The sequence below is a fragment of the Ascidiella aspersa genome, chromosome 4 (assembly GCF_963924565.1).
Source record: "Ascidiella aspersa chromosome 4, kaAscAspe10.2, whole genome shotgun sequence".
Lineage (NCBI taxonomy): Eukaryota > Metazoa > Chordata > Ascidiacea > Phlebobranchia > Ascidiidae > Ascidiella > Ascidiella aspersa.
The window spans coordinates 14,882,941-14,909,071 of NC_139450.1; the positions used below are offsets into that span (position 1 = coordinate 14,882,941).

The following is a 26,131-nucleotide window of genomic DNA, read 5'->3' on the forward strand; positions in this document are numbered from 1 at the left end:
CCCATCGCTGGCTTTGAATGACATTAAGTCTTAAAATGTTTAATAAGTGCTCTTGTGACGATTTTTTACCGCACCAGTCGATCGCGAGTCCCTTAAAAATAATTTAGTCGAACGCACTTGTAGCCTACACCGAAAGCCATCGCAGTGCACTATCACTAATGATACGTACCCGAAATCGTTGGTCAAAAAGCAGCTTCAGAAGGGCTAGATCACAGTGGTTAACACACATATGTGTGTGTATGTTTCATTGGCAACACTTGTTTAGATTATAAAAACATTTAAACTAATGGGAGTTGAAGCGTTGGGTAAGCTATATGAAAAAAGAAGATCACTTCATAATGGTATTATCAAAGTGGCTATATAATAAATGGATTAACATTATTTCTTATTTTGCAAAACATGCATTTGGTAGAAAAAACAATTTCACACTTTGGTAGTAACAAATTACCTTCAGAAAGCGCTTTATTTGTTTGTTTATCTCGTTTCACTTATGTTGGGAAAAGTGATAATTTGATTAGGCCCGGTCCATTTGAATTACGATAAACGCCTTGGTATGCACGGCGCCTATGGTCTGAAAATATTTTTTTCCTAACCGAAAACAAATGTTGTCATAAAAACCAAAGAAAAATATCGCTGCGCTTTCGGTTGTTTCCCACACCAATAACCGACATTGGATGTTTATTTTTTGTTGTCATTTTAATAAATTATAAAATAATAAATCTATATTGTACCTGTGTTGGTACAGTCCCAAAACAATTCAACGCCCTCCAATAAGATTGTTAGCATTTAACTGATGTTTTGCAACACAACGTTTGTGCTTGTAATTTATTATTATGCAAATGATGTGGATTGAATATATTTTTAAAACATTTTGACTGTGTTAAGAAAGTTTCTGCATTTTTGTCATATAAAGAGGAATAAGAGCGTTGACGACTTCTAATTAGTTGTCACTGGTGGAAAATATTACTGACATTTGATTATTTGTGTTTGGTGTTTGGTAATTTGGAACTTAGCCAATTTTCTTTGAGCATGATCAGGAAAAGATATACTATTTTACCCAAGAAAAAAAAGTTGTATTTTTATAAACCACTGACAAAAAATGTGTGATGTTTTATAATTACAAGATGTCTTATTAACTTTGTTGGTATCCCGACTGCATTACATAATGTGTGGTTGTCCAAGATTCCTGTCAAAATTTGTTTTAACCATTATTAAACTCTGTAATTTTCTAATATACCCTACAAAAGCATTTTTTTATTGTGACACCGCAATATTTTATGCCAAACAATGTCACTCGTGTAGTTTTGGGCAGCATTCATGCCTCAGATCTTTGGGGGAAGGCACTGGAATGCAATCGAGATTTGTATGATGTGAATTATTGCACATATTATCTGTTTAGAGTTGTTAGCTGGTTGCAATAATTATCAGGTTTGAAATATTACACTAACATAAATGATTTGTTGTTAAAATGTTAACTTTAACCATGATCTGTATTTTGTCTTGTAGAATTATAGGCACCATCAATGAAATGGGAGATCATGGTAGATCCAGAGTGCAAGGTTCGTGGGCAGGCAGACCTGTACGAAAAAATTCTGATAACAAAAACAAGCCACCTGAAGCCAAGCACTATGCAACAGGGTGTGTATACGCCTCTATATTGTTTTATCGTGCAATTTTTATTAATAAAAGGTTTTTTTATTATTGCAAACTTGGCCATGTGTATTGTTTTAGGTGTGAGACATAGGGAAACTATGGAACTGTAGTTTATTACTAAGAATCCCTAAACATGTATACACTTTTTGTTGTTAATTGTAGGTTTATCACAAAATCAATATGCTATTTATAATTGTTTTTGCTTTTAGAACGACACCATCTATGAAGTGGGCTGGCAAACAATCGGCTTCTTCCACAAACAATGAGTTTCCAAAATTCCAAAATGTTGATTCTCAGGTAAGTAATTCAACTAGATTTATTGATAAGGATAAATATAACTAAGCTATTATCTACTTATTTAAACTGCAATAATGTTAGATCTTGAAGGAAGTTCCAATGGAAAAAGTTATAAAGTAAGTGATTTTCCTTCTATTAATGTGTTACAAATTATTTATTACGGAAAAATGTGCTATTGATAATAACTGGTTATGACAAGTGTTTCAGTTCTGCTTAGTACCCATCTCCTGTAATCACTTTAAAACACGACAGTGGTATAAGCAAGCAATCCGGTATTTTTTGTTGCATTCTGTAATATCTTAATCTTCGGTAACCTAAATAGAAAAACTGAACATTATTGTGGGTACTACATATGCCCAACTTTCAAAGAAGAAGTGTTATAGCTTTATTTAAAATTCCACCTATTTGTTTGCACCTCGTACCGGTTGTGTTGATAAACACTCGAAGAGCGCAACATGTGGTACGAATTGTATTGCACACTGTAAATAAATCGTATAATAAAGCACAGTAGCACGGACTTATTTTAACTAGGCCAGGGGTTCTTTAACGTTTTAATACGGACCCTCTAAACAATTGTTTCGATTCTCGTGGATCACGGCTAGCATACAATTTTTAGAAATGGCGTCATGAACATACGTCATAAAACAAGTAGACGTAAGAAGCCTGTCATTTTCCGTTTAACAAATCTGAAACCGAATAAAGTCTAAATACATTAAAGAAGAAGGCCCAATGTTTTTTTTATTAATACTATTCTCCTTCGAAAAAATAAAGCTAGTTTTTAAGCTACACATTAATATCTCATTAGGCCTTCAAGCCCCCCTAAAACTAGTCCCAAGTACCACCATGGGCCATGACCTCAGTTTAAGAACCCCTGAACTAGGCTGGTATGCCTCAGATATTTGGTATTGTTTACACAATCAACGACAGTAAAACAATTCTGTTTCAATTTGTAAAACGGACAATAAAACCGTAGCGAGTGCGAGTATACAAAAATCAAAGTTAAAAAAAACAGGCACTCTGGGGAATATTGCATTAGCGAAAGTGCGAACGGAAAGTCCATGCTGATATTGGTGACCGACTTTTTGGACAAGGAAAACGCCGACTGGATGCTAGAGACGTTACGCAACGAGCTTCCTTGGGAACAGAAGCAAAATTATTTCCAGGGAAAGCAGTCCGTGGAACCGCGTCTAACTGCCTGGTTCAGTGAATTCCCCTATAAATACTCGGGTGTAACCCAAAGTGCCAACCCACACGTGAGTATGTAACCTTATACGGTCATTGTACTTAGGTTGACCCTATTTTTTTGCGAAGTATACTGATTGTCGACGAAACCGCACTCGTTAGAAGGAACTTGCTGGAATAAGACGCAATACGTCTGATACGCCATAAGCAAACGTTTGAAAAACGTTTTAAACCGAAGTAGTTTCTTAAAAACATTACGCGAAATGTTATTAGCGGCGCGAATAAGAAGTGGTAAAACTATCCGAAGGACGCAGCACCTTTACTTGTATATTTAGCGCCATCATTCACATCACAATTTGCCTGTTTGCAATAAAGAACCCGGGGGCGGTAAACCCAAACCGCCACGAGACATTTTCTACCATACTTTACGCAGCTGGTGGTTGCCCTGCGATGACACCTTGCGTCACAGTCGGAAACGTTTTGTGTCGTGTCGTCTGCTCGCGGCACGCGTCACTTTTCATCAATCTCGCGCAGCCTGGCTGTCTTAGTCATCATCATCTTGTTTCGGAGCGAATGCGAAATGTTGGCCAGGTTCGTTGACTCGTCGATCAGCACACGCCGCACGCTGTCGCACTGACTCAGCAATTTGGGAAAGCACAGCCTCGCGTTGCCTGTCACCGACAGCTCCTCGAGCTCTTTGAGCTGCACGATCTCCTGTCCCAGGGTCACCAGCAGGTTGTCGTCGAGGTGTAGGTGCGTTAGTTTAATGAGGTCGTAAACGGGCGGCGGAACTTGCTTGAGCGCGCACCTGTTCAACGCAAGTTTGCGCAAGTTCCAAAAACAACAAATGCCGTCGTCGATCTCGATGCCTTCGTTACCACCCAGCGCAAGCACGGCCAGCTTCGTTAAGTGCGTGATCTCGACCGGTATCGACTTAAGGCCGCAATCGCCTAGATCGAGCCAGGTTACGTTCGTTAACTTGCGGAGTGTGGCCAGATTGTTTAGCTGGGGCATGTTGCCCAGACCGAGCACTTGTAGCTTGTGCAGGTTGGCCCAGCTTTCTGGTACAGAACGCAGGCCGCAGCCCCACATGTTAATCGCTTGGAGGTCTTCCAACTTGCCCAGTATATCCGCCTTGCGTATATCCGGGTTATTGTTGATGCTAACCGCTTGTACGTCCCGAAAAGCGTAGTACTCAATCTCGGCGATTGCCGGTGGCACGCATTCCAACTGGCAGTCGTCCAAGTCTAGCGTCTCGAGGCACAGGTTGGCCATGTTGTCCAGTTCCCACTCGACAAGCTCAAAGTGCTTGAGTAAAACGTACATGTCCCATTTTTCGGGGTCCGCCATGCTTTTCTTCGTTTATCGCCAAAGTAAACAGCGACTCGTTCTTTCTCAGTCAGCAAGTTTTATTCCTGTTTAAATAGCCTGACGTGCTGTTAGCACTGCGCCTCGTCCTTTCTACATCTGCATTGATTTAAACAAAGAATGAGTTACTCTTACAAGGGTTAGGGTAGGGTATACGCGCAAGCACGAGACTGCTGAGCGAAGCCGGAAATTGTTCGTTTTCCTGCTTGAAACGCGATCTGGTCACGTGGACATTTTCCAATAATCAACGTGCAGTTGGGGTGGTTTGATAAACGGTCGTTTATGACTATACCGCCACGCAGTATACGCGAACAATTAGAATTTCTGAGAACGTATCATCGTGCGCTAGTGCTCCATCCTGCCTGTATAACCAGCACTGCCCTTCAATTTGCAGACGTCTTCCCCTTGGCGCAATCGATAAAAGGGCAAATTTCGGGACTGTTGAATTCGATTTACCATTTGCAGGAAAATTTTAGATTTTTTTCGCAAAAAAATAAATGACACTGGGGTATATAGCCTAATGTCACATTGGCGAATTTTGGGGTGAACGATTTTTGTTTTTTTATTCTCCTGTTTATTGTACATCGTTCACACCTTCTACTGGTTTATAAGTATCGAATATTTCAGTATTCATTTTCTTTTATGTGTCATTTAGTTTGATATTAAAAAGTTTGCACTTTGCAACTATCCATCTGTTTCCATACTGCAGCTATTCAAAGGATTTAAAATAAATCTTTCTTGACACACACTATAGGACAAATTTTATAGTGGTAATTTTAAACTAATAAAACCATTATTTTGAAGACTGACAAAATTGCAATGCACACAAGGTCTCGACATAAAATACTTTCTTTTATTGTGTTTACTCAAGCCAGGTTCACTTATATGGGTACAGCACATTTCAGGCCTAAAATCAACAACTTTTGTCGCTTGATTAATCCAGTTAGACCGTAACAAATTTAGTTTAAAGTTGTTACCGCGGCCTTGACCACTAGCTAATTACATTTTCCTACAACTGTGTAGTTTTTAGCTTGTTTACACCTCAAGTCAATTTTTAAAGGGTTTAATCGTCATAAAACGGACCACAAGACTAAAAAAATCTTTTACCGGTTCTTGAACAATAAAAATCTGTATCGGTATTGTTTTGCTATTGTAGTTTAAGTTGAGCTACGACGATCTTCTGTAATAGCTGCTAAACGAGAAACACTGGGGACTGTTGCGCAAGCTGGTTTCGGCGACGTTTATTCTACACAGAGTATATATCGCTGTTTGTATCAACCTGACCTTGTTTATTGTCCTTCATCTGTATAGTGGCATCCGCTAACAACCGCGCTGCGCGATCGTGTGAACGACAAGTACGGACTGCGTTTGGACTCCCTGCTCGCCAACCTTTATCGCGACGGCCACGACAGCGTTGACTGGCACACCGACGCCGAGCCAGCGTTGGGCAAGTGCCCCCCTATTGCTTCGCTGTCGTTGGGTGACACCAGGAACTTTGAGCTGCGTGAAATCGACCCTACTGTAAGTGCATTGTCGACTAAATACTGCTTAATCGTGCCATTAGTCTCGGGTCCGTGCGCGCCGAAACAGGTGGAAGTCCTTTTTCTGGCCTCACGTAAACACCCAGCGTTACTCTACATTCCGCCTTTCGCAGTTCGCAGCTTTGAAATCGCTAGCCCTTTTCACCTGACGCTGTGTAATCGTTTTGACGTTTAAATATAACTTTTTCGTGACGTGCATCCGCTCAACGTTCTGTTCAGAGTGCGAATGCCGGCGACTACACGTACAGCAGGAAGATTCGCGTACCTCTGACTCACGGCAGCCTGCTGCTGATGCTGGGGAGCACACAGCACGACTGGCAACATCGAATTCCCAAAGAATATCATGATCGCAGCGCGCGAGTCAACCTGACGTTTCGTACAATGCATCCGGATCACGTCACTCCATTGCCTTGACTTCCTTAGTCGTTGCCTCGCATACTGCCTTTGTCGCGACTGTTTACGCTTCATATGTGCACAGAATGGCGCTCGCTATATGCTGGAAGTGTTTGTACTTGTGTGCCGGCAACATTACGCCTTTCTCTCACGCTATCATATTTGCCTATAGTTTATTTTATTTCGTACGCGACACTTATGCAGCTTGGCGGGCCGTAAAGCCTAATTGCGGCAGTTAGCCGTCGCATCGCGTCTGCGTTACGACTTGCGATCTTTGCAATCCGTGCTTGCCATATGACGGGGTGACGGGTAGATTACACGCATTGAATCTGCATCTATTAATAGTCGCTTATTTAACATCGCATTTCGGCCTTTTCAGACTGGCTAATCGAATATATATTGATAATTTTAAAATCAATGCAAAACAAATAAAGTCCTTTAATTCACCTCGAAAAGAAGACAAATGGCTTTTCCAGCTCCATTGTTGTTAAGGCGCTATGAGATTATGATAGATCCGGTGCGTATCATTTGCGATTCTAATATTTGAGATCATATTAATCAAACACTTGGCTTCATTAAAATGGTTTAGCTTAATCGAAATGGAAGTTGTTCACTGTGTGATGATATTCGCGGCTTTTGAAATAAGGGAAACAAAACTCAATGCGTTTAACGCCAAATGCTGGGCCAACATGCAATATGCATGACATCGATAAAGACAGTAACGTAGGAAGAAAATATTTTATCGGGGTTTACCGCTTTATACCGGAACGAACAAATTAATCTGTTGGTTGTAAATGACGTTTGATATAATCTTTAATCGTAATCTCATTATTATTCTCTTTGCGCTGTTGGTTTTTGCAGTAACTTTGCGAAATTAGTTTGCCACATGTCAAAGGTGCTGGACAATAAATATTGATACATTAGCAATTAAAAGGTGTAACTTAAATGATCTTAACATAACTCGCTTATGTTTTTTCTGATTTGTTTTCCAACTGTATACATTTTTCTCAAAAAAAGATTCGTTTTAATCCATTTTGACAAAAAAGTTAGGCAAGCTTAGTACAGATAAGTGAATGTTTAACGAGAATATTTGACTTAAATCTTTACTTTAGGAAAAAACGATCAATAGGACTATGGCGCTGTTCAAACGTTATGTTAACTTGAAAAACGGGTTGTTGATCCTCTTTAATTGATGTTGCATCTACAAACAGGATGCAACACAATGGAGCTATGTTTTTTCTCGCCTCGCTGCCTTCTGAACCTGCGTAGCTTAGTTGGTAGAGCGACGGTCCTGGCATGACCGGAGGTCGTGAGTTCGAACCTCACCCCAGGCTATAGTAGTTTTTCTTGCCTGGCCTTGCTTGCAATACAATCCCAATCAGGCTGACTAATTCCGGTAAGCCTCTCCGAAGGCATCTTGTGTATGATGTTCCTATTAGGTTTTAAAAGATATGTATTTAACAATAAACGCGCGAATTGGTTTTGCACTTATACGCCTTATTTTACGTATGACTATGGGAGAAATTATTTTATGGGCCCGTGCGTGCCACTTTTATTCGTTTTAAACACGAATATTTTTTCGCATTAGTGTGCGAGTTTGATTAAACACATCAGCTTCCTTGAAGTTTTTTATCAATTGACGCCGGTCGTACTTTAACCTAAAAAGCACGATAAATCACTTCCATTATCATTATATTTTTTTCTGGCGCCTAAGGATCCACGAAAATAATTCCGTCACAAAAAACAAGTATGTTAAAACTAGAGCTATTTTTCTCCCGATATTTTTAATTTATTATAGTATAGTTTGTTTAATAACTTTACAATAATAGTCCTTTTTTACATTACCTTTCGACAATGTAGCCCAGTGAATCACAACCTGTTATACTCACGGAACCGTTTTTAAACATCAGGCTTACGGAACCTTATTTAGGATTAAAGCTAACCAATGTTTTTTTTACATCTTACATTCATAAGCACAGGCCAACTTAAATTGTAATTTTCTAGTCGAACAGTTCATCCACAGACCCTCTGAACCCTTTTTACGGTCTCATGGTTGAGGGCTAATATAGGCTAAGCTATCCCAGAAACAAATAGCATATAAGTTATTATGATGCCGTGTTTGAATATCGACATGTTGATTGACTGTATTGATCCTTGGGTCGTTGCGAGAGTTTTTATTGTGTTTTTAATTAACGCGTGAGTCAACCAGTGTTCTAAATTGTAATGACTTAAGTCAATTGACTTAAACTTCCTGATTTCAAAAGACTCGATGTTAAGCCTTTTGATCAAAATAAACTGACTTTTAGGTATTTTGGACAAATGACTCGACTTAGACTTACGCTTGGTTAATTTTTTCCTGTTTCAACAAAATGCAAAAAGTTATGGGAATTTAAGTTTACGGAGACGAACTTTGATTTTTTATTTGTAACACGCCATTTGATTACATGTCGCTTCCACAAAGGCGGTGGTGTTAATCTTGTTGTAAGGAAGCATTAAGTAAAGCGAGTTCAAACACACAACAGCGACAAACGCCTTCCGATCAACACAAAATGCGAAAAAGCCATCACATGTTTTGAAATTTCTATCTATGTAACGTGTAGCGCCACGTATAATGCAAAGTTTAGGGAGAAGTAAAAGTTTTATAAAATTTAAAAAATATGTTTTCGCATTATTTAGCACTCCGACGAACATGTTACGCTATTCGTAACATTACTTTTTGGTCATAAATGAATTGCCACATTTATTTGTTATAATCAGGGCTGCGGATTCGGAGTCGGGACTCGACGGAGTCGGACTCGGGACTTGAGTAAGACCGCGTGAAACTACCCGACGTGCGCATGCGCAGTATCAAATTTTAAACCTGTTAAGGCGGCAAAATGTAAGTTGTAAAAGTGTAAAAGCAAATAGTGATGTAATGCAGGTGGATCAACTATGAAACCAATATGAGTGGATTGCAGAAAAAACACCTTAATTTAGTTGCGTAAATGGGTAAAATACAGGCTGTAGAGTCGGAACTGGACTCGGGACTTGGGTGTATTTTTTTGGTCGGAGTCGGACTCGGGTTGTTTTTAACCGACTCCGCAGCCCTGGTTATAATCATTGGGTATAAACATAAGGCTAGCCAATTTACATTTTGACTTTCTACAACATATTATGGAATAGTGATAAAAGAGCCCACATCATGATGGATTGTTTGTTTTGTTTAACCACACAAAAATCAGATAGATTTTGCAAATTGTCGTACATTTTACAGGTGTAGGCATAATTGGTTTACATCGCAGGTACAACTAGGCTACATGATTCCGTTACCGGTTACAATTAAACCGGTATACTTTATTTAACATGTACAACGCCAGGTTTAGATGAGGAAATCGAACCGTTTCTAGGTTCGGTTCGGGTTCAAGATTTTTTCAGGACCCGGTTCAGTTTTCGTTCAGATTAATTTGAAAGTCCGGTTCAGTTCCGGTTCGACAATATACGTATTTCAAAACCGTTTATAAAGTTCCGTTTCGGGTATAATATGAGTTGCAATAAACCTAAAAATGTGGGTCAATAAATGTAGAGAATAATTAATTATTGAACTGCAACGTTCACTTAATCAAAGTTTCATGTCGTATTGAGAAAAACAAGCAGCATACTACTTAAATATTTAAAAATTAAAAAAGCAACTTTTATTTGATGATTATTCATTGTTTTTCCAACCCTGTGCTAAACGAAAACTTTGACGTCAAGGGTAGGCTTCAAATATAGCCTACCCCGCACATATCGCGAAGTATTAACAGAATAAACCTTCGTTGTTGTGTCACGCGCCAAATATTTTAAGTTTTGTAGACCACGTGTTTTTAGGCTACTTGTTTCTGCTTTCGTCTCCTGTTTTTCAGTTTTATTAGGCCTAGACATTGCACAGCTTATATATAGCGATATTTTATCTAGTCCTTGATAAGTCGTTAAACGCGAGATTATTTTGTTGAAATCAAGAAGTAGAACCGACCAGAACCGGAAGTTTATAAACAGGTTTTGGGCTAAGTTGTCGCAAACCGTAACCGAACCTGAACCGTTTTTTGTAAGATGTTAAGGAGCCGAATTGGAACTAAACCAAAGATTTTAAAAGAACTTATCAACCTTAAGTGACCCCGTAACTTGTCAAAAACACGTTATGACGTCACAACTTGTATTTTACAGAGTCATGTTATGCCATGTTCAAAGTAAAAAAAATGAATATTTATCAGGGAGTCGAACCGGAACCGAACCGGAACTTTATGAACCGGTTTTGGGTCAATTTTGTCCGAACCGTAATCGAACCTGAACCGGATTTTGTAAGATTTTAAGGAGCCGAACCGGAACTGAACCGAATATTTTGAAAGTACCTGAACCTTAACCGAACCCGAACCTGTAAATATAAGCGGTTCGCTCCAGCATGACGTCACAACTTCTATTTTACAGAGTCAAGTTACGCCATGTTCGAAATTTTATGAAAAATATATGAATATTGAATAAATAAAACGTTGCTTTTTTTAATTTTTAGATATTTCAGTAATAAGTTCATGTTTTTTTCATACGTCACGTAACTTAGATTAAATGACTTACAATTCAAAGATTATTCTCAGGGACGCCGGCGCGATTTCAGGGCAAAGGGGGCGACTTTTTTGGTAAGGGCAACCTAGACCGCAGGCGAGCGTAGCGAGGCGAAATATTGGGGTGTCCGGCGGTACTCCCCTGGAAAAATTTTTGCGGCCACGACCTCTAGATTGGCTTAAAATGCTCTAGATTGGCTTAAAATGGTACTCGGCTTGAGCCAAGTTTCTCATAAAAAATGCGTGTACAACACTGCTTTATGATTTCCGTCGCATATTATTTAACGTTGTGAAAGCAATATATCATTTTTCATGAAAAGTGCACTTCACCCCCCCTCCCCCCCCTTGCCCCCCTTAGCAAAGGGCAGGAGGGCCTCCGGCGTCCCTGATTATTCTCTATATTTATCGGCCCACATTTTGAGATTTAACGCAACTTGTATTGTATCCGAACCGGAACTTTATGAACCGGTTTAGAAATAACGATGGTCGAACTGGAGCTGAACCGGAACTTTTAAATTGCTTAAAACCGAAACCGGAACTGAACCGGATTCCGAAAAAATCTTTGAACCCGAACCGAACCTGAACCGGAAAAGTCAAACGGTTCGACTCCCTGATATTTATTAATTAAAACGTTGCTCTTTTATTTTTGTGGCATTTGAATTAATAAAAAGTTGCTTATTTTTTAACACGTCACGAAACTTGGAAGAAGTGCGAGTTACAATTCAATAATTATTCTCTACATTTATTGATCCAAATTTTTAGGTTTAACGCAATTTATATTACATCCGAACTGGAACTTTATAAACCCTGTTTTTATAAATTTAGTCTAAACGGAGCTGAACCGGAACTTTTGATTTGCTCCAAACCGAAACCGAAACTGAACCAAATTCCGAAAAATCTTAAAACCCGAACCAAACCTCAACAGGACAATGCAAACAGTGGGATTTCCTGGTTTATATTGGGTAAAAATTAATACTTTTATTACTATTCTATGGCTGCCTTTTGCTACGCCTGAATAACCTTGCTTTGTAAACACTACAATCTTTCCCTAAAATGCGTGACGATTGACTATGCTATATGAAATCACGTTAATGATTACAACTGCATTATTTTGGGGAGCAACCAACCCTTACATAAAACGTGGAGGATCAGGCATTGAAGGGACAGAAGGTTTAATAGGAAAACTTGCTTTCCTTGTTTCCAATTTCAAATGTGTTTTGCCATTAGTAATTAATCAAATTGGTTCTGTCCTATTCTTTGTTACTTTGCAAGCCACAGGTAAGTGTTTTCATTCAATCAATGAGCAATACGGAAAATAACCACCATGGAAAAATACAGCCTATAATATTTGTTTAACTGTTTTAACATTATGATGAATAAGTCACTAAGAAAAGTAAATTTGCAACTGCCAAACCTAATCAAGCTCCTTAAACAGTAAATCTAGTTCAAAAGTTACATTGACAATAGATAATTTAGGTAAAAGTAATTTGTTTTATTTATAGATCTGTCCATTGCTGTTCCAGTGACTAACTCCTTGACACTTACATTTACAACATTAACTGGATTTTTTCTTGGTGAACAGTTTCATAAAAGTAAATTGTTTGTTCTATTTATATTCTTCCACATAAAGCATAACTATATATTTTACATTTGCTTTTAAGGACAAATAGTTGGCTGCATCTTAATCGTTTTTGGAGTGTGTTTATGTGTTTTGTCGAGTTCATAATTTGAGTAAGTACCAAAAAATGTCGCTGCTTGAAAAGTATTCCATCCTTAAAGTAAGCTCAGTTTTAAACAAAGATACAAAGCAATTTGGAAAAAAGTACTTGGTTGATGGTAATCCAGATACTTGCTGGAACTCTGATCAGGTTAGGACTTTATTGTATTTGTTGATGATTATACTCTTTTTTACTGGTTTTATCTTATTTACCTAAGCTGACATATTATCTTCTTAGATGCAATCTATCCTAAAATCATATTTTTATTGAGCCTATGATTAATAATAGCTGTAAGCAGTATAAAAGTTTACAAAATACCATGATTTTTTTTTGGTTTCTAAAATGTAAGTTGTGAAAATCCTTACAATAAATCAGTAAACACAAAATAGCTATATTTTGATTGAGTTTGCTGATTAAAAACTATAAAATTTCACATGCTATAACTGTTATGAAAGAGAAATATTGCATTTTACATTTTATTTTTATCTTTGAAACCAAGTTTTATGTCTACCTTGTAACTGAAAAAAATTCAAAGATATCATCCCCAAGTATGGCAAAAGGCTGGCATCTTGGCGACTAGGTTCATAAGAATAAGTCCGCAAACTGAAGAAATTGGTGCAAAAAAAAGTTTTTATTGGAAAACAAAATTATAAATTAAACCCCCTTAAAACTATATTTGTGTCTATTTTAACAGACGTAAATGCATTTTTTTTTCAATTTTACGATGATTTGCCTGTCTTAGGTAAATCTATTTCATACAACGGCATGTTGCGCTAAAATGCTTGTCCTAGATGACTGGCGTGATTTTGCCAGCCTGTAATCCACTATTGACTATGCCATATCTGTGATTCACTTTCCTTGCCTGTGTAGTATAATTGTTCTGTGTTTTCTAGGGAAAGTTTCAATGGATTAAATTGGAATTTGATGAGCCTCTTAATATTGATGATATTAACAATGGAAAACTTAAACTGCAATTTCAAGGTGGTTTCAGTTGCAAACTCTGTGAATTACAAGCTTTGAATAAAAATAAAGACGTTGTTGGTGTATCCAATGCCTATCCGGAAGACATCAATTCAGTGCAATGGTTTTCCCTTGTTTTTCAAGCTGACGCCCAAGAAAAAGTGTCTGTTTATGAAGTGAAACTCCTATTTCAGCAACCAACAGATTTTTTTGGCCGAATCACGCTTTATACATTTGACATTTATCAATGTGATGCAAGTATCTCCTAATACGTGTCTTGAAGCATCAAGGCGTCTTATGCTATTTTATGTGCCTTTTCAAGTCGGCTGACATACCAAACGCCTATCCAGGATTTATGTTTAGGGGGATGCTTTTTTAGGAATGACTTCTCGCAGTTACGTCTTAAATTGACGCCATGAACAGTTAATCTTAACCACACCTATTGTTTTCAGCGAACTGTGCATAAATATGAAGCTTAAATGCGGTCATGCGTTTATCTGGTCTAAATTTGTAGATCTTTAAATTTAAAAGGATTTGTGTCGCCCTAAGCACCTAAAATAATTCCCATATTGATCGCTTTATTGGCGCACTTATAGTCTAATTAAACAGAAATTGCTTAGCATTTTTTACAATGAGCGCACATTTTAAAATGTTTTTCTTTTAAATTAAAAGTCTGAATCGCCCCTCTCAAGGTTTTTTGGCCACACGAGGCAGCCTGTCTAGTGTCAAAATATTTACAACTCGGCTAAAAGGCTAGTTTCAAAATATTTTCAAAAACTTAGCTTACGTTTCAAAACTCAACTAAAATAACCTTCAGCCTGCAACCGCGCATAACCCCGATAATAGAATATTGCAATATTTTGTTGCACATAGTGTTTATTTGAAAAGGAGAAAAATGCTAGCCTATATCCGTGGTTTAAAGTGTGATTAACTTAGTTCAATTTTTTAGCTCAGATAAATGCAACAGTTTATCATTGACAAAGCCAGAAATGGATATATTCAAATAAAAAGATGTCTCGGATTTCAAAAATTAAAATCACGCAACATGCATTCATTACTACAGTTCAAATAATTTGAAACAATCGCATGTTCGCAGTCACAGTTGTGTGTGGCATACTTCACAAGCAGAGGCTCGAACGAGTATTGGTAAGTACTGTATTAAAAGGCACCAAAACATAATATTAAAGGCTAGGTATAAGGCGGAGAGACACGCATTCCAGCAGTTCCGGCACCAAACACAACAGATGTTTGGGACAGCAAACAAAATATTTCCGTTAAGGAGCCGAATGGTTAGCTGGGAATCCATCTTTCGTCCTTGCCTGCGTTGGTAAATCAAACGGTTCAGTGTGCGGACAAGTGGATTCTGGTGGCGCAAACGTTTATTTGTGTTTGCTTGTAATAACACAAGATACCATCTGTGCATCGGACAGATGATGCTATCGAAGTAATACGCACGCGTGGCTGCTGTATTATGGCTGCCAATTGATAAAAAAACAAATTGCTTGAAATGACCCGTAGATATCGGTGTGTATTCCGATGCAAGTAGTCATTGTGATCAGTAGCGATACAGGAAACAACTTTCAAAAGTCGCGGACTCTTCACTAAAACCGACAGCGTGTAATGCCGGATGTCTGGTCTGCGGATGTGTTATTTTCGAAGCCCGTAATAGCGATCTAGTGTTTGAACGCAGACCTCTTTGGTGGCAAAACGCAGACCGCTTTGGTGGCAAAAAATCTTTTAAGCCATCATCAAACCCAATAGTAAGGCGCATTACAAATTGTCAATTCAAGTCCAAGAGTGGTAGACGGCAATAGCGCCACGAACCGGTCCGTTAATTAAACAACTAAGGCCAATGGAGGCGGTAATTTGCTGAGGATCTTTACACAGCAAAGCGCGCAATTATTGGATTGGAAATATCTGCGGCCGGTGGCAAACCGTCGGCTACGAAGACGTTCGCGTCAACACGCCCTGTGTTTAACCTAAGTTCACGCTAAATCTTTTGGCAACGAAATCCCTTAATTACTACCAAAAATTCATGATACAGACCAGAGAAAATAGTTCGCGCTGCGAATCAAAAATATTATTGAGTAAACGTTTGGTATAATTTTGTAAAGCAATATATGTGGTTGAAGAGAATATTATTAAATAAGATTAATGTTTTATATTGTGCATAGGCCACAAACAATAAGAACATGTTTTGCCGAGTATCGGTATTCATTTTAAGACTTCTATGAATGCGAATAACGTGTTGTGAGATATATGAAATTCCTAAACTTGCGCGAGAATATAACTAGACACATTTAGAAAAAAATACCTACGGCACACTAAAGGTGTAGCCTAAAAAAGTTGATTACCGATATGCGTCCAGATCCAGTCGGCAAAGAATCCCATGCGGGCGTAGACTCCGGGAAGTTTAGGCAGGCCGCAGTCAATTCCCCAACTCACGCTTCCAGCCAACATCCACACAGCTTTGCTCGCGGAGTAACAGGACAGCGGGCCACCGGAATCGCCCTGTAATAATTACAAAGTGAAAATATTAGCGAAAATACGTAGCTTTGGCTACGTCTGGTATGTTTGTTACAGTTTTATACCAAAACGATTGAAAAGAGCCTATTGTTGATATATAAAAAATTATGAAATACATAAAAATCGGAATGAACATTGCTTCTTTTGAGTGATTAAACTTAATGCACTGAAATATTCCTCAGTACGTTTAATCAGATTTCGTGCTTTGATATTTTTAAGCCACAAGCGGGTAGACTACTGTATAGTCGCCAACGTCCACATAGAATATTCAAACTACTTACCAGGGGTTTGTCTATAGCAGTGGTCGGAACCACCGGGCCGCGACTCGGTGCCGCTCCGTGAGGAGTTTGTTGCCGGAACATAGGATTATACTTTATTAGGTGCCGGCCTGTAGTTCGTACTTTATCATATTGCCATTATTTTATGTTTTTTCTATGACGTAACTATATTGTGTGTCATTACGTACTTTTAAAACTTGTTGCGAGAAAACAAGCTCAAGGTTCTCCTTGAATCAAAGTTGTTATAATTTTTTTTCCATTACTTGACATTTGTTATTTTTCGAAGGCCAGTTTGTAATTTAACTTTAAGTTTAAACCGGTCTGCAGTGCGAAAAAGGTTGCCGACCCCTGGTCTATAGAAAGCTTTCATTACATAAGATATATTTTTTAGAACGCTAATTCGGTTTTTAAGGATGAAAATTTTATTTTGCAAACGCATTTATGCCAAGGCGACCATGTTTTTTAATGTTTAGTTAGTTAGCCGTTGCGTAACATATACATATTTTTATGAATCACGTTGGCCCTTATCTGAAAAAAGCAATGCGACATTTAATCTCCATTCTTCACAAGAACACGTTTGATTAAAACAGCCATGCCCTTTTGGCTAAGTTCTGATTTGGCAAGGAATAACATTTACTCCAACTTTAAAAGTGTCGACGTGAAAGGGCATAACAGATCTCTTTAATAGCTATGTTCAACGTAACAATTAAGGTTAAAGGTAGCACTTGAAACACGGACAAAACACGATAGGTGGAGAAATGTGTTTATCAGCTTGGAAACCTTAGGTGTTATTTCGAGAAATATATTTTTATAGCATATCATAGAAAAAAATCTGCATTCCATCAGTTGCCATCAATTTTTGAGTGAAGTAGGAATGCGACCAGAATCACGTCAAAAGGTCTAATTTGAGTACGTTTAGACCACAGTCCTAAAAGCTCGTATAACTAACAAACATTTCGCTAATGATTACCCTTTATGTGGAGTTGAAGAATGGAACATACCTGACAGGCATCCTTCTTGCCCTGGGGTTTGCCAGCACAGAGCATGCGAGGGGTAATCAAGCCGTCAAGCCAGTCACTGCTGTTGCACTTTGCGTCTCCGATTATATCAATCTGCGCGTGCTGCAAGACGTCTGGGTTGTCGGAGAGTCCTGAACGACAAAATAAGGGCCCTTGATATAAGACCGACCCTGACCATTATAAGGCTAAACCTATATACGCGTTAAATTTACGACTGACGTTTACGAAGTTCGTTGTAATTTGTTACATTATATGACTGTCATTTACCTACAGCAGGCACTTCATTTTACTACTATATGTTTACTTTACTGGTAGGCTCACTTAAAACAATGCCATAAATTAAAGCACAGAAAAATATTTGTTTGGTTTTTCGTGTTGCTGGCAGATAGCATCGTAACATCACATTTTTTGTTTTTATAACTCCTTAGAAAATTAAACACAACGAACTTAAACAGTATATATGACATCACTAAAAAAATATTTTTGGAGATAAGTTACGGAACAAAAAATATATTACGATTTGAGAAACTTTGACAATACCCAATGTGTCGATAGCTCCCCATCCACTCACAAAGCAGCTCATGCCCTCAGGGAAGTTGTATCCTTGTGGAGGAATACAGATGGGCTGGACAACCATGTTGAACGTGAAATCCTTGTTAAGCTACAGAAAACAAAACGTGTTTGTGAAGCGTAATGACAGAAACAGGATAAAACCCCGCATAAACGAACAACGTATAACGTCACAAATGGGATCACGACGGAGTGTAAAACTGGAAAAGCATTTGTAATTAGATAATGGCACTTGGTTAATTTTTTTTCCAACTATTTAAAAACTGCATCACTATAGATATTGCAATAAAATTTTCATGTCTGATCAGTGAAAAAACATTGCTGGAAAATAAGAGGAATATTTTCCCATTCATGTAATATTTTCCAAAGGATTGAGTGCTTTGCAGCAGAAATGAATGTTTTATTGAACTTAAAACAATTAGGAAGTAAAATTCACCTTCATTAGACTGACATCGTAGTCGTATGACATGTCGAGAGGGTAGTTCGCGTTTTGAATGATTTTGATTACTTTACGACGTTGTGCCGGCGCCTCGTTTCGCTTTGAAAGGGCAGACATACCCGCGTAAACCGTCCACACCGTTGCATCCTGATAACTATAAAGCGACATATTTTAGCAAAGTTGTCACTTGCTAGTTTTATGCTCACCAGTTTTACTAGGCCATTAGGTTGAGACGGGTAAACTGCGACCAACGACACTTATATCTGTTATAAATTTATTGGCCGATATTTTTTTGTTAAACCAGTGGTTCTCAAACCACCTGGCAGACTCCTTGTTTTGTATAGTAATAACTGCGAATCCAATACCATTATGATGCTCAAACATTTGGGCTATTATAAATATAAATTAAAGTGAAGGGTGTGCTTCTGCTTAATGTTAGTCAGTGAATCAAAAAATATTCTGCAGAATCCTACGAACTTTCTCACGGAGGTCTAAGTGTCCTCAGACCCCAGTTACAGAATCCCAGGTTTGGGCACATTGAATACTACCCCTTTTTCACAGACAAAAAACAAAAAAAAATTAGTTATGTTAAACGGCACGAGCAAATAGAGTTTTTTTTTCACAATTTATGTGATACATTTACTTACTCTTGTGTGCAGTGAGCAGCGGTTAGGATCCAGTTGGCCATTATGACCGATCCTCCACAAGTCATACCTTTTCCTTCGACGAACAAGGCAACCTTGTGAGTATATAAATGTACGTTTAAACGATCACCAGCTTAAAAGCAAATCATCATGAACAGATAGCACCCCGAAAATTATTTGTTACAAAACAGCTTGCGCAATAAATTACTAAAGATCGAAATATTCGCATAACACAGTTTTTACATTCCCTTGAAGGTATAATATGTAATCAAGCCATATTATTCAGTTGATATATAAAAATTCTATTAGTAATTTCACAAGCTTGTTCAAAATTATTCAAAGTATAGAATCTACTACATGCTGATAAAAAATATGTAACACCATGCAAAACGGAAAAGTAATTTGTCATGCTAGAGTAGACAAACATGCTTAAATTTAAGTTGTTATACGCGTGTGAGGTAATGCAGAGTGAATGTATATAATGCCTTTAAAAAAAGGTTCACCAACTACAAGGTAACGTTTAAGGAACACGGTCGCCTTTTTTCACCTGCCAAGGAATCGCGCCCTTGCTGCCTCCCATCACCCTGGGGGTGATGATTTTATCCATATAGAGCTGCTGAACGCTCGCGTCGAGCGACGAAAGGTTCATGTCGACGCTCACGGAATCTGGCGGTGCCACGGTTGGGGCCTACAAAGTAGTCAACACATTGGCTGACTGTGTAATGCGATCGGCCAGATGATGTGGTCACGTATGTGGTTGGCTATTGCCTTACGTCATGTGTATACACAACATTTTTTGCCGAATAATCGGACCGACCGAGTTTTACGCTTTTGAATTTAAAAGTTGGTCATGTAAGCTATAACAACGTATGTCACTTGTTTATGGTGGGACCGAGTGTTGTCTGTACTATTTACTCCACCCTGTTTGATTTATATAATCTATTAAAGCAGTCGTTCCTAACCCTTTAGAATTTCTAGATGTTGCGACTCGCGACCCCCCAATTTCGGCGTAATACAACTAGATTACACTCGTATAAAATTTCGCAAAATGTTTATATTCCTAGATTGTTTTCAAATTTGGTAAGAATGACCGAATTCACGCCATAATGCTACAAACGTTAGTAAGTGACTAACTGTTAAATAGGGTTTTATCAAGTATCGCAAAACGGGTCTTCGGTGGTTCGAATGGTAATGGCTCCTATTAGCATTTGACAAGGCGTTTATACTTTTTCATTGAAATTTAAAGTAATTGTGACACCATTTTTCTTGTCAATTTTTGGTTGAAACTCAATACACGGGCCCTGACAACCTCTTGCGACTCTCAAGTTGGGAACGAATGTGCCAATAACTAGATTTCATTTTAAACAATGCCGCAAAAATGCCAATAGAAATTGGAATATGACATACCAAAATTTGTTGATCTCGTTTATATTCCTGCACACAACCAAATTAAACCAATCAAAATTGTTGAACAAACAAAACATAAAAAGAACAAAATAATTATGCAGTAAACTAAAATTACGTTTAAGCTGATTTAGCCCATTGTTTTTGCAAAACAAAGCACACGTTATTCACGCGATTTGCTTTAAAAAGAACCAATCACAAGGAGATTTCCTTTGTTCTTTTTCAAAAGTAAGTTATATACATCTCGAAACTAAATATCAAAAAAAAATCAAGGACATTTTTAGTTTATAAAAACAAAACAAAAAAACAAATAAACAGAAATGCAACACTAACCTGCCACGGGTATTGAACGATATTTGCCGGCTCGCCCCCTACGATTCGGCTTTGGACTTGAATTCGACTATCATTTAAGGGCTCCACTGGATTAAACGGTAAAACCTGCGAAACGGATGGCGACCGAGCATTCACGGCATTTACGGGAATGTAAATCGACGGGAAAATGCCGCAGTATAGAGCTGTATGAAACAAAATATTATTTTAATTTATGTTAAGTTTGTTTTTGCACATTGAATAAGAGGATCAATTATACGGCGAGCAAATGTTAAGGCAGAACGTGTTGTCGGCCAATGTTCCCCAATGCAAATTGGAAAAGGGAAAGTTAGTGCCAACGAAAAACTATTTACATGGAACGCAATTTCGCCGCATTTGGAGCTGTGTCCTCGTAAGACAAAAGGTGTGTACGGTGGTATTGGAAACTTTCGCATTAGTTGTCAGTGGCAACAATTCTAGACAAGGGCGGAGTACCTAAGAAGCCTCCGTTTCGGGCGTTTTATTTGTTTTAACCTAATATATCTTCTTACTTTGATTTAATACAACGCTGACATCGGGCACGGTTGACGTAGTTGTACTTGTTAGCCAAGTGGCTGTTGTGGTCAATCCTGCACATAAACACACCAGGTTACTTACGTATATATATTACAGGATTAAAACGAATCTTTGTAAATGGCCGTTTTTGTCTAATTCTAAATAGGTTAATCAAGTGACACTATATAAAGGCAAACAGTGTTGAAATTTTGATAGGCATTTGCACAACCGTGCTTCATCAGGTCAAAGTGGAATTGAAAATAATTGCACGAAGTATAGGAACACAAGCGGGAGTAATAGGCGGAAAGAATGATGAATAAATGGCGTCGAACTTTTTCATTTTTAGATTGTAGCAATCTATTTTGGAAAAACTGGACATACGCGCATAAACACTAAGTGACATAATAATTAAAAAGTTCGATGCCATTAAAGTTGAGGTTAATCGGGATTTGGGTTTTACATGTATGTCATATTACGCCTCATAGCAAGCTTTTGTACATCCAACGTACTTTCAGGCCCAGACCTCCAGTTATTATTGTCTTGGCGTCAGTCACATAACGTCTTTGCGAGCTTGTGCCTGTGGATATATTATACATCATTCTTATCGCCCTTTATTTGCGTTTGTGCTCTACTGAGTGCATTTTAATTGCTTTAATTTCTACTTTGACCTGTTGAAGCACGGTTGTACGAAAGTTTGTCGAGATTTCAATGCAATTTGTCTTTATATAGTGCCACCTGATTACACTGGGATTAAAACGATGAGTTTAATTACTTCTTATTGTTAACCAATGTTTATGTCGAAATCAATGGCGAAACTTCAAAAGAGAAAAACATAAGTGAAAATGAAATGATGAATAATTTGACGCTAACTAAAAATTAAAAAGGAAAACAGAAGCGAAATTAGCCTTCAACAAAAATCTTACTCGAACTAGTGCTTGTCGGCGTCGTTATAGCTGTCGTTGTTGCTGTTGTGATTAGTCTTGTTATTACTGTGACATTGGTTTTTGTTGTTACTGGCGTCAGTGATGTTGTCGAAGTTTCGGCAACATGCGCGCCAAAGTTAAACACAACTGAAAATAATGATAAAATAAAATTCACACGATCATATGATATAAAATTGGCAGCATGCAAAGGGAACTTTTTGGGGTGTTTTCCATTTGTTCGTGAATTCCGAAGCCTAAATTTGGAACTGTAACTTGGCCAGACAGTGAAGATTTGCCGTGCATTCTCCCCCTCGGGCTAAAATACTATATAGCGGTTCATAATTACTGTATAAGTAAAATTATTGGACATTTTGTATAGCACATTATCAGGTAACGAGATACGCGGACCTTTACAGTTTTCGTTCTAGCAGTGGTGAGCCGTTCCAATGTAATTGCGCCAAGTAACAACGTCCACAACTTTTTTACGCTAGCTTTCACGTTTTAGCACCAATACTCATGCAATACGCGTGTAAAGAAAGTCTGTGTGGACTTTTCACACACATTAGGATATACGTCATACACGGTATCGCGAATAAGAGTGCTGACTTGTTTAGAACGTGAGTAATATCTCTATCTCTGCTATCTAAGGTATGTAAGCTTAAATTGAACCGAATGTTGGCCATTGTAGTTTTACACATAATTTGCGTATATATATATATATATATCTTAAACGTCTTTAAGGAAAAATTATGTAAACTGTTCAATACTGTTAGCAAAAAAAAAATTATTACCTATAGATGCAATAAGTTTAACATCAGCAAAAGTCGAATGGCCTCAGGTGAGAGACAGTGGCATGTTTCAAGTGCAATAATTGCTGGCTCGCAATGGGATTTCGATCGTTCGTGAAACAATCTTTATCTTAAAGACCTCAAAAGGATTTCGTGGGCTGATGGCCCTTGTGTGAACGAAAAAAACAACCTTCTGTGTTCGAGTTTACCACAATGATAGGTTGAAAACTTCCCAAGCCGATTGAATACAAGCTTTTGGCGAGAGGGGCGTGATCTTTTTCGACCATGCATCAAATTACGGGGCATTAACTTGTCAAAACTTTTAAGTGCAGCGGCTGGCTACCTCCGTAAACGAATGGCTTGTGTTAAAGTATAGTCTTTAGGTTCTGCCTTGGTTTAATATGATGTTTCATGGTTGTATAACCACTGGTTTATCGATTGAAACGCTGCTTATGGACTTCAGGAGTGAGAAATGGCAAGAATACGTTTGGCGTTGACGCCGAACAAAAAAATAGTTTAAATCCCAATTTGCAAATATGCTTGGATTACCCTTTGACAATATAAAAGCTATTCTACTCATACGTTGGCAATCTATTTCTTTTTACTAAAAACCTGCATATAACTAACACATTTTGCAAAACTGTTCATCCACAGCTGATCTCTTTGGCCAAAAAGTATCCGCTATAGTAGCGCTTATTAGAACCTTAATGCAGTAAAGCAATACCATAATCAAACATGCTGCTAAAATTTAAAAGCCAAACAAGTTGTCATGCAAAACAATTTGTAACAATTTAAGACTCACCGAAATAAATAAGCGCTGACAAAGTCGACAGCGTAATAATCAAGAGCATTATAACCAACGCGGGAAGGCCTCTTCTTCTAAAGTCGCATGAAGGGTTTTCCTTTTCTTCTATTTGCGCTATATTCGTAGTGTGGCTAAAATGGGCTTGCTGTGAAGAATGACCGGGTCCATTTCCATGCTGGTTTAACGGAAAATTCGTGTTATGTGGCTTTGCAGATTCAAAGTCTACGTAAACGTTTCTGTTCGGTGCTATTTCGCCATTGTTGTTATTTGAGTTTGGAAGGGAGTTGGTGCGAACCAAACAATAAAGATTTTCCAAATTGTTTGTAGTGTTTATGGCTCGGCCGGGTAAGCTGGAAGTCCTAGTGAGAGAAACAACGGGAAAGTTTGCCCCGTTTAAGCCCGACAGTGTTACATTCGGACCTCTGGAAGCGACTGGTTGCTTGGTCGCTCGAGATACTTGCTGCTTATTCACAGCCGAAGAACTGTGGCAATTGCAATTACAACAGCGACTTCCGTTGTATTCGCGTGAAAGCTCTCTTTGGGAACTTGGGTGATAAAGTCGTGGCACTTCATAGGAAACAGGCTCTTGTCTGAACTCCACTGGATGTGGCTCTCGACATTCTTCCATAGATGCTTCCTCGATAAGCCTATTTTCGGAGTCTACTGTTGCCACTGTAGATGGTGACCAAGCCCGGTTGCTTTCGATCGTACTATGCAAGTTTTCGGGGGTTACAACGATGTTGTCGTACTCGCTTTGGTATGTTGAAAAGCGTTTTTTTAATGAGTTAAGTTGCCCACTCATATCAAAATCGTTGTTCTCGAATGAATTCACCTTGTGGTTAACATCTTTGATTTCTGCCCTACCATCGTTTTGCATCACAGAAACCATTCCAATAAAAAATCTACAAGGAAAGGATAAATAAATGCATTTCATCAGCGTTTTCAATTGTTATTTTCAACCATTAAGAGTATTGTTTGTTAAAATAAAAACTACAATACATAAAACTATAGATAAACGCGAGCACAACGCATTTTAAGCGATAAAATATTTTACAGCCCGAAATTGGATTAAACTATGAAATAAAAGACGCTTCACAAAACAATAACGATGTTTCAAAAAACACAGCAACAGTATCAAAACGGAAATGATGCAAAGTACACGCAATAATGGCTCGCGTCACCCTATTTCGTCATAGCCCATACAGTATATCAGCACAAGGTTCTGTGTTACTTACAGGTTAATCACACTTCGGATGAAGTTTATCTAGAATCCCGAACCTCGTATGGCCTACACTTGATATAAAAACCTTAAGTAACGCGGCCTTCATAAAACTGAAAACTATAATACATGGTTGTAATCTGGTAGAACTGCTGCTAAGCTATAGCGTAAATTTCTATAAATATAGATTTTTTTTACATTTCACGTGCTTCTCTAGCACGAAGAGGGCCATATGTTCAGGATGTATAGATCTTATAAACAGATTGCTTTCATCAACTGAGGTTATGCAAAAACTAAAATGTATTAGGTAAAAACTCGACCAACTCTTAAAAAACAAACTGTAAAAAAATTTGCAATGATAATTTTTAAATAATATTTAACCTATAACAGGTAACAGTTGAAGTCTTTGTTGAGGGTTGTAACACTTAAAAACATATACGCATGCAAACAATGATGAAGGTTGAATATACCCTGGTTTTCCGAGTTTATAAATTTTGTCTAGCGATGTTTTTCTTGATCGAAATATAAATGTTACGTGACACTATTTTTTCGTCTGGTCAAATCAAGCATATTAACGATTGAAACAAACGGCGTAGAGACACAAATTAAAAGGCGATGAAATGTTCTAAGCTCAATATTACCATAGGCACACATTCGCACGTTATCCCTAATCACAACCAATTAGATGAAATGCTTTGAACCAGTATTAACTGTGGTCAGCCTCTGTTTTAGCTGCCTGGGAACATGTTATACGTGAAGGAAGTAATATAGTTAATCTGATGTACGTAGCTGCATGTCTGTTCAAAAACAGTATGTAAAAATGCAGTTATAACGTGTTTTGTGTCTGCTTTGCGCAAACACTACCACTTCCAGCGTAACATACAATAGTATTGCCTGTTTTTTTACCTGCCTTCCGGAGAACACCTCCACTTCCAGAGTAACACACAATAAGCGCTATTCGCAAAA

General features: G+C 38.1%; 4 protein-coding genes across 4 annotated transcripts; 2 read left to right on the forward strand and 2 right to left on the reverse strand.

The window, feature by feature from the left end:
- The first annotated feature begins 1,510 nt into the window (after positions 1–1,510).
- LOC146148117 (alpha-ketoglutarate-dependent dioxygenase alkB homolog 3-like) lies at positions 1,511–8,330 on the forward strand. Its single transcript, XM_083386356.1, has 6 exons — positions 1,511–1,638; positions 1,863–1,950; positions 2,032–2,066; positions 2,963–3,203; positions 5,812–6,021; positions 6,261–8,330. The coding sequence occupies exons 1-6, from the start codon at positions 1,529–1,531 to the stop codon at positions 6,453–6,455; spliced, it is 879 nt and encodes a 292-aa protein (XP_083242482.1). The 5' UTR covers positions 1,511–1,528; the 3' UTR covers positions 6,456–8,330.
- LOC146148118 (uncharacterized) lies at positions 2,421–4,681 on the reverse strand. Its single transcript, XM_083386357.1, has one exon. The coding sequence runs from the start codon at positions 4,480–4,482 to the stop codon at positions 3,643–3,645; it is 840 nt and encodes a 279-aa protein (XP_083242483.1). The 5' UTR covers positions 4,483–4,681; the 3' UTR covers positions 2,421–3,642.
- Positions 8,331–12,510: 4,180 nt separating the features above from the next.
- Positions 12,511–14,372, forward strand: LOC146148119 (nuclear receptor 2C2-associated protein-like). Its single transcript, XM_083386358.1, has 3 exons — positions 12,511–12,600; positions 12,670–12,876; positions 13,620–14,372. Exons 2-3 carry the CDS (start codon positions 12,754–12,756, stop codon positions 13,953–13,955), a joined length of 459 nt encoding a protein of 152 aa, XP_083242484.1. The 5' UTR covers positions 12,511–12,600; positions 12,670–12,753; the 3' UTR covers positions 13,956–14,372.
- Positions 14,373–14,574: 202 nt separating this feature from the next.
- LOC146148120 (uncharacterized) lies at positions 14,575–24,835 on the reverse strand. The gene is made up of 11 exons (XM_083388006.1): positions 23,944–24,835; positions 22,354–22,500; positions 21,427–21,504; positions 20,900–21,081; positions 19,710–19,850; positions 19,166–19,257; positions 18,516–18,672; positions 18,050–18,170; positions 17,492–17,640; positions 16,041–16,197; positions 14,575–15,005 (listed from the first exon to the last, which is right to left on the reverse strand). The coding sequence occupies exons 1-11, from the start codon at positions 24,833–24,835 to the stop codon at positions 14,977–14,979; spliced, it is 2,145 nt and encodes a 714-aa protein (XP_083244132.1). The 3' UTR covers positions 14,575–14,976.
- Between the last annotated feature and the right edge of the window lie 1,296 nt (positions 24,836–26,131).

What these genes read in the sequence shown, in the direction of transcription:
- LOC146148117 (XM_083386356.1), top strand. Translation starts at nt 1,529, where the DNA reads ATGGGAGATCATGGTAGATCCAGAGTGCAAGGTTCGTGGGCAGGCAGA. An exon ending in GCCAAGCACTATGCAACAGG is followed by an intron (nt 1,639 to 1,862) that starts GTGTGTATACGC and finishes TTTTGCTTTTAG; the next exon opens with AACGACACCATCTATGAAGT. An exon ending in CCCAAAGTGCCAACCCACAC is followed by an intron (nt 3,204 to 5,811) that starts GTGAGTATGTAA and finishes TCATCTGTATAG; the next exon opens with TGGCATCCGCTAACAACCGC.
- LOC146148118 (XM_083386357.1), bottom strand. Translation starts at nt 4,482, where the DNA reads ATGGCGGACCCCGAAAAATGGGACATGTACGTTTTACTCAAGCACTTT.
- LOC146148119 (XM_083386358.1), top strand. Translation starts at nt 12,754, where the DNA reads ATGTCGCTGCTTGAAAAGTATTCCATCCTTAAAGTAAGCTCAGTTTTA. An exon ending in CTTGCTGGAACTCTGATCAG is followed by an intron (nt 12,877 to 13,619) that starts GTTAGGACTTTA and finishes TGTGTTTTCTAG; the next exon opens with GGAAAGTTTCAATGGATTAA.
- LOC146148120 (XM_083388006.1), bottom strand. Translation starts at nt 24,835, where the DNA reads ATGGTTTCTGTGATGCAAAACGATGGTAGGGCAGAAATCAAAGATGTT. An exon ending in AGGGCGCGATTCCTTGGCAG is followed by an intron (nt 19,258 to 19,709) that starts GTGAAAAAAGGC and finishes TATACTCACAAG; the next exon opens with GTTGCCTTGTTCGTCGAAGG. An exon ending in GCTGCTCACTGCACACAAGA is followed by an intron (nt 18,673 to 19,165) that starts GTAAGTAAATGT and finishes GTCGCTTTATAG; the next exon opens with TTATCAGGATGCAACGGTGT.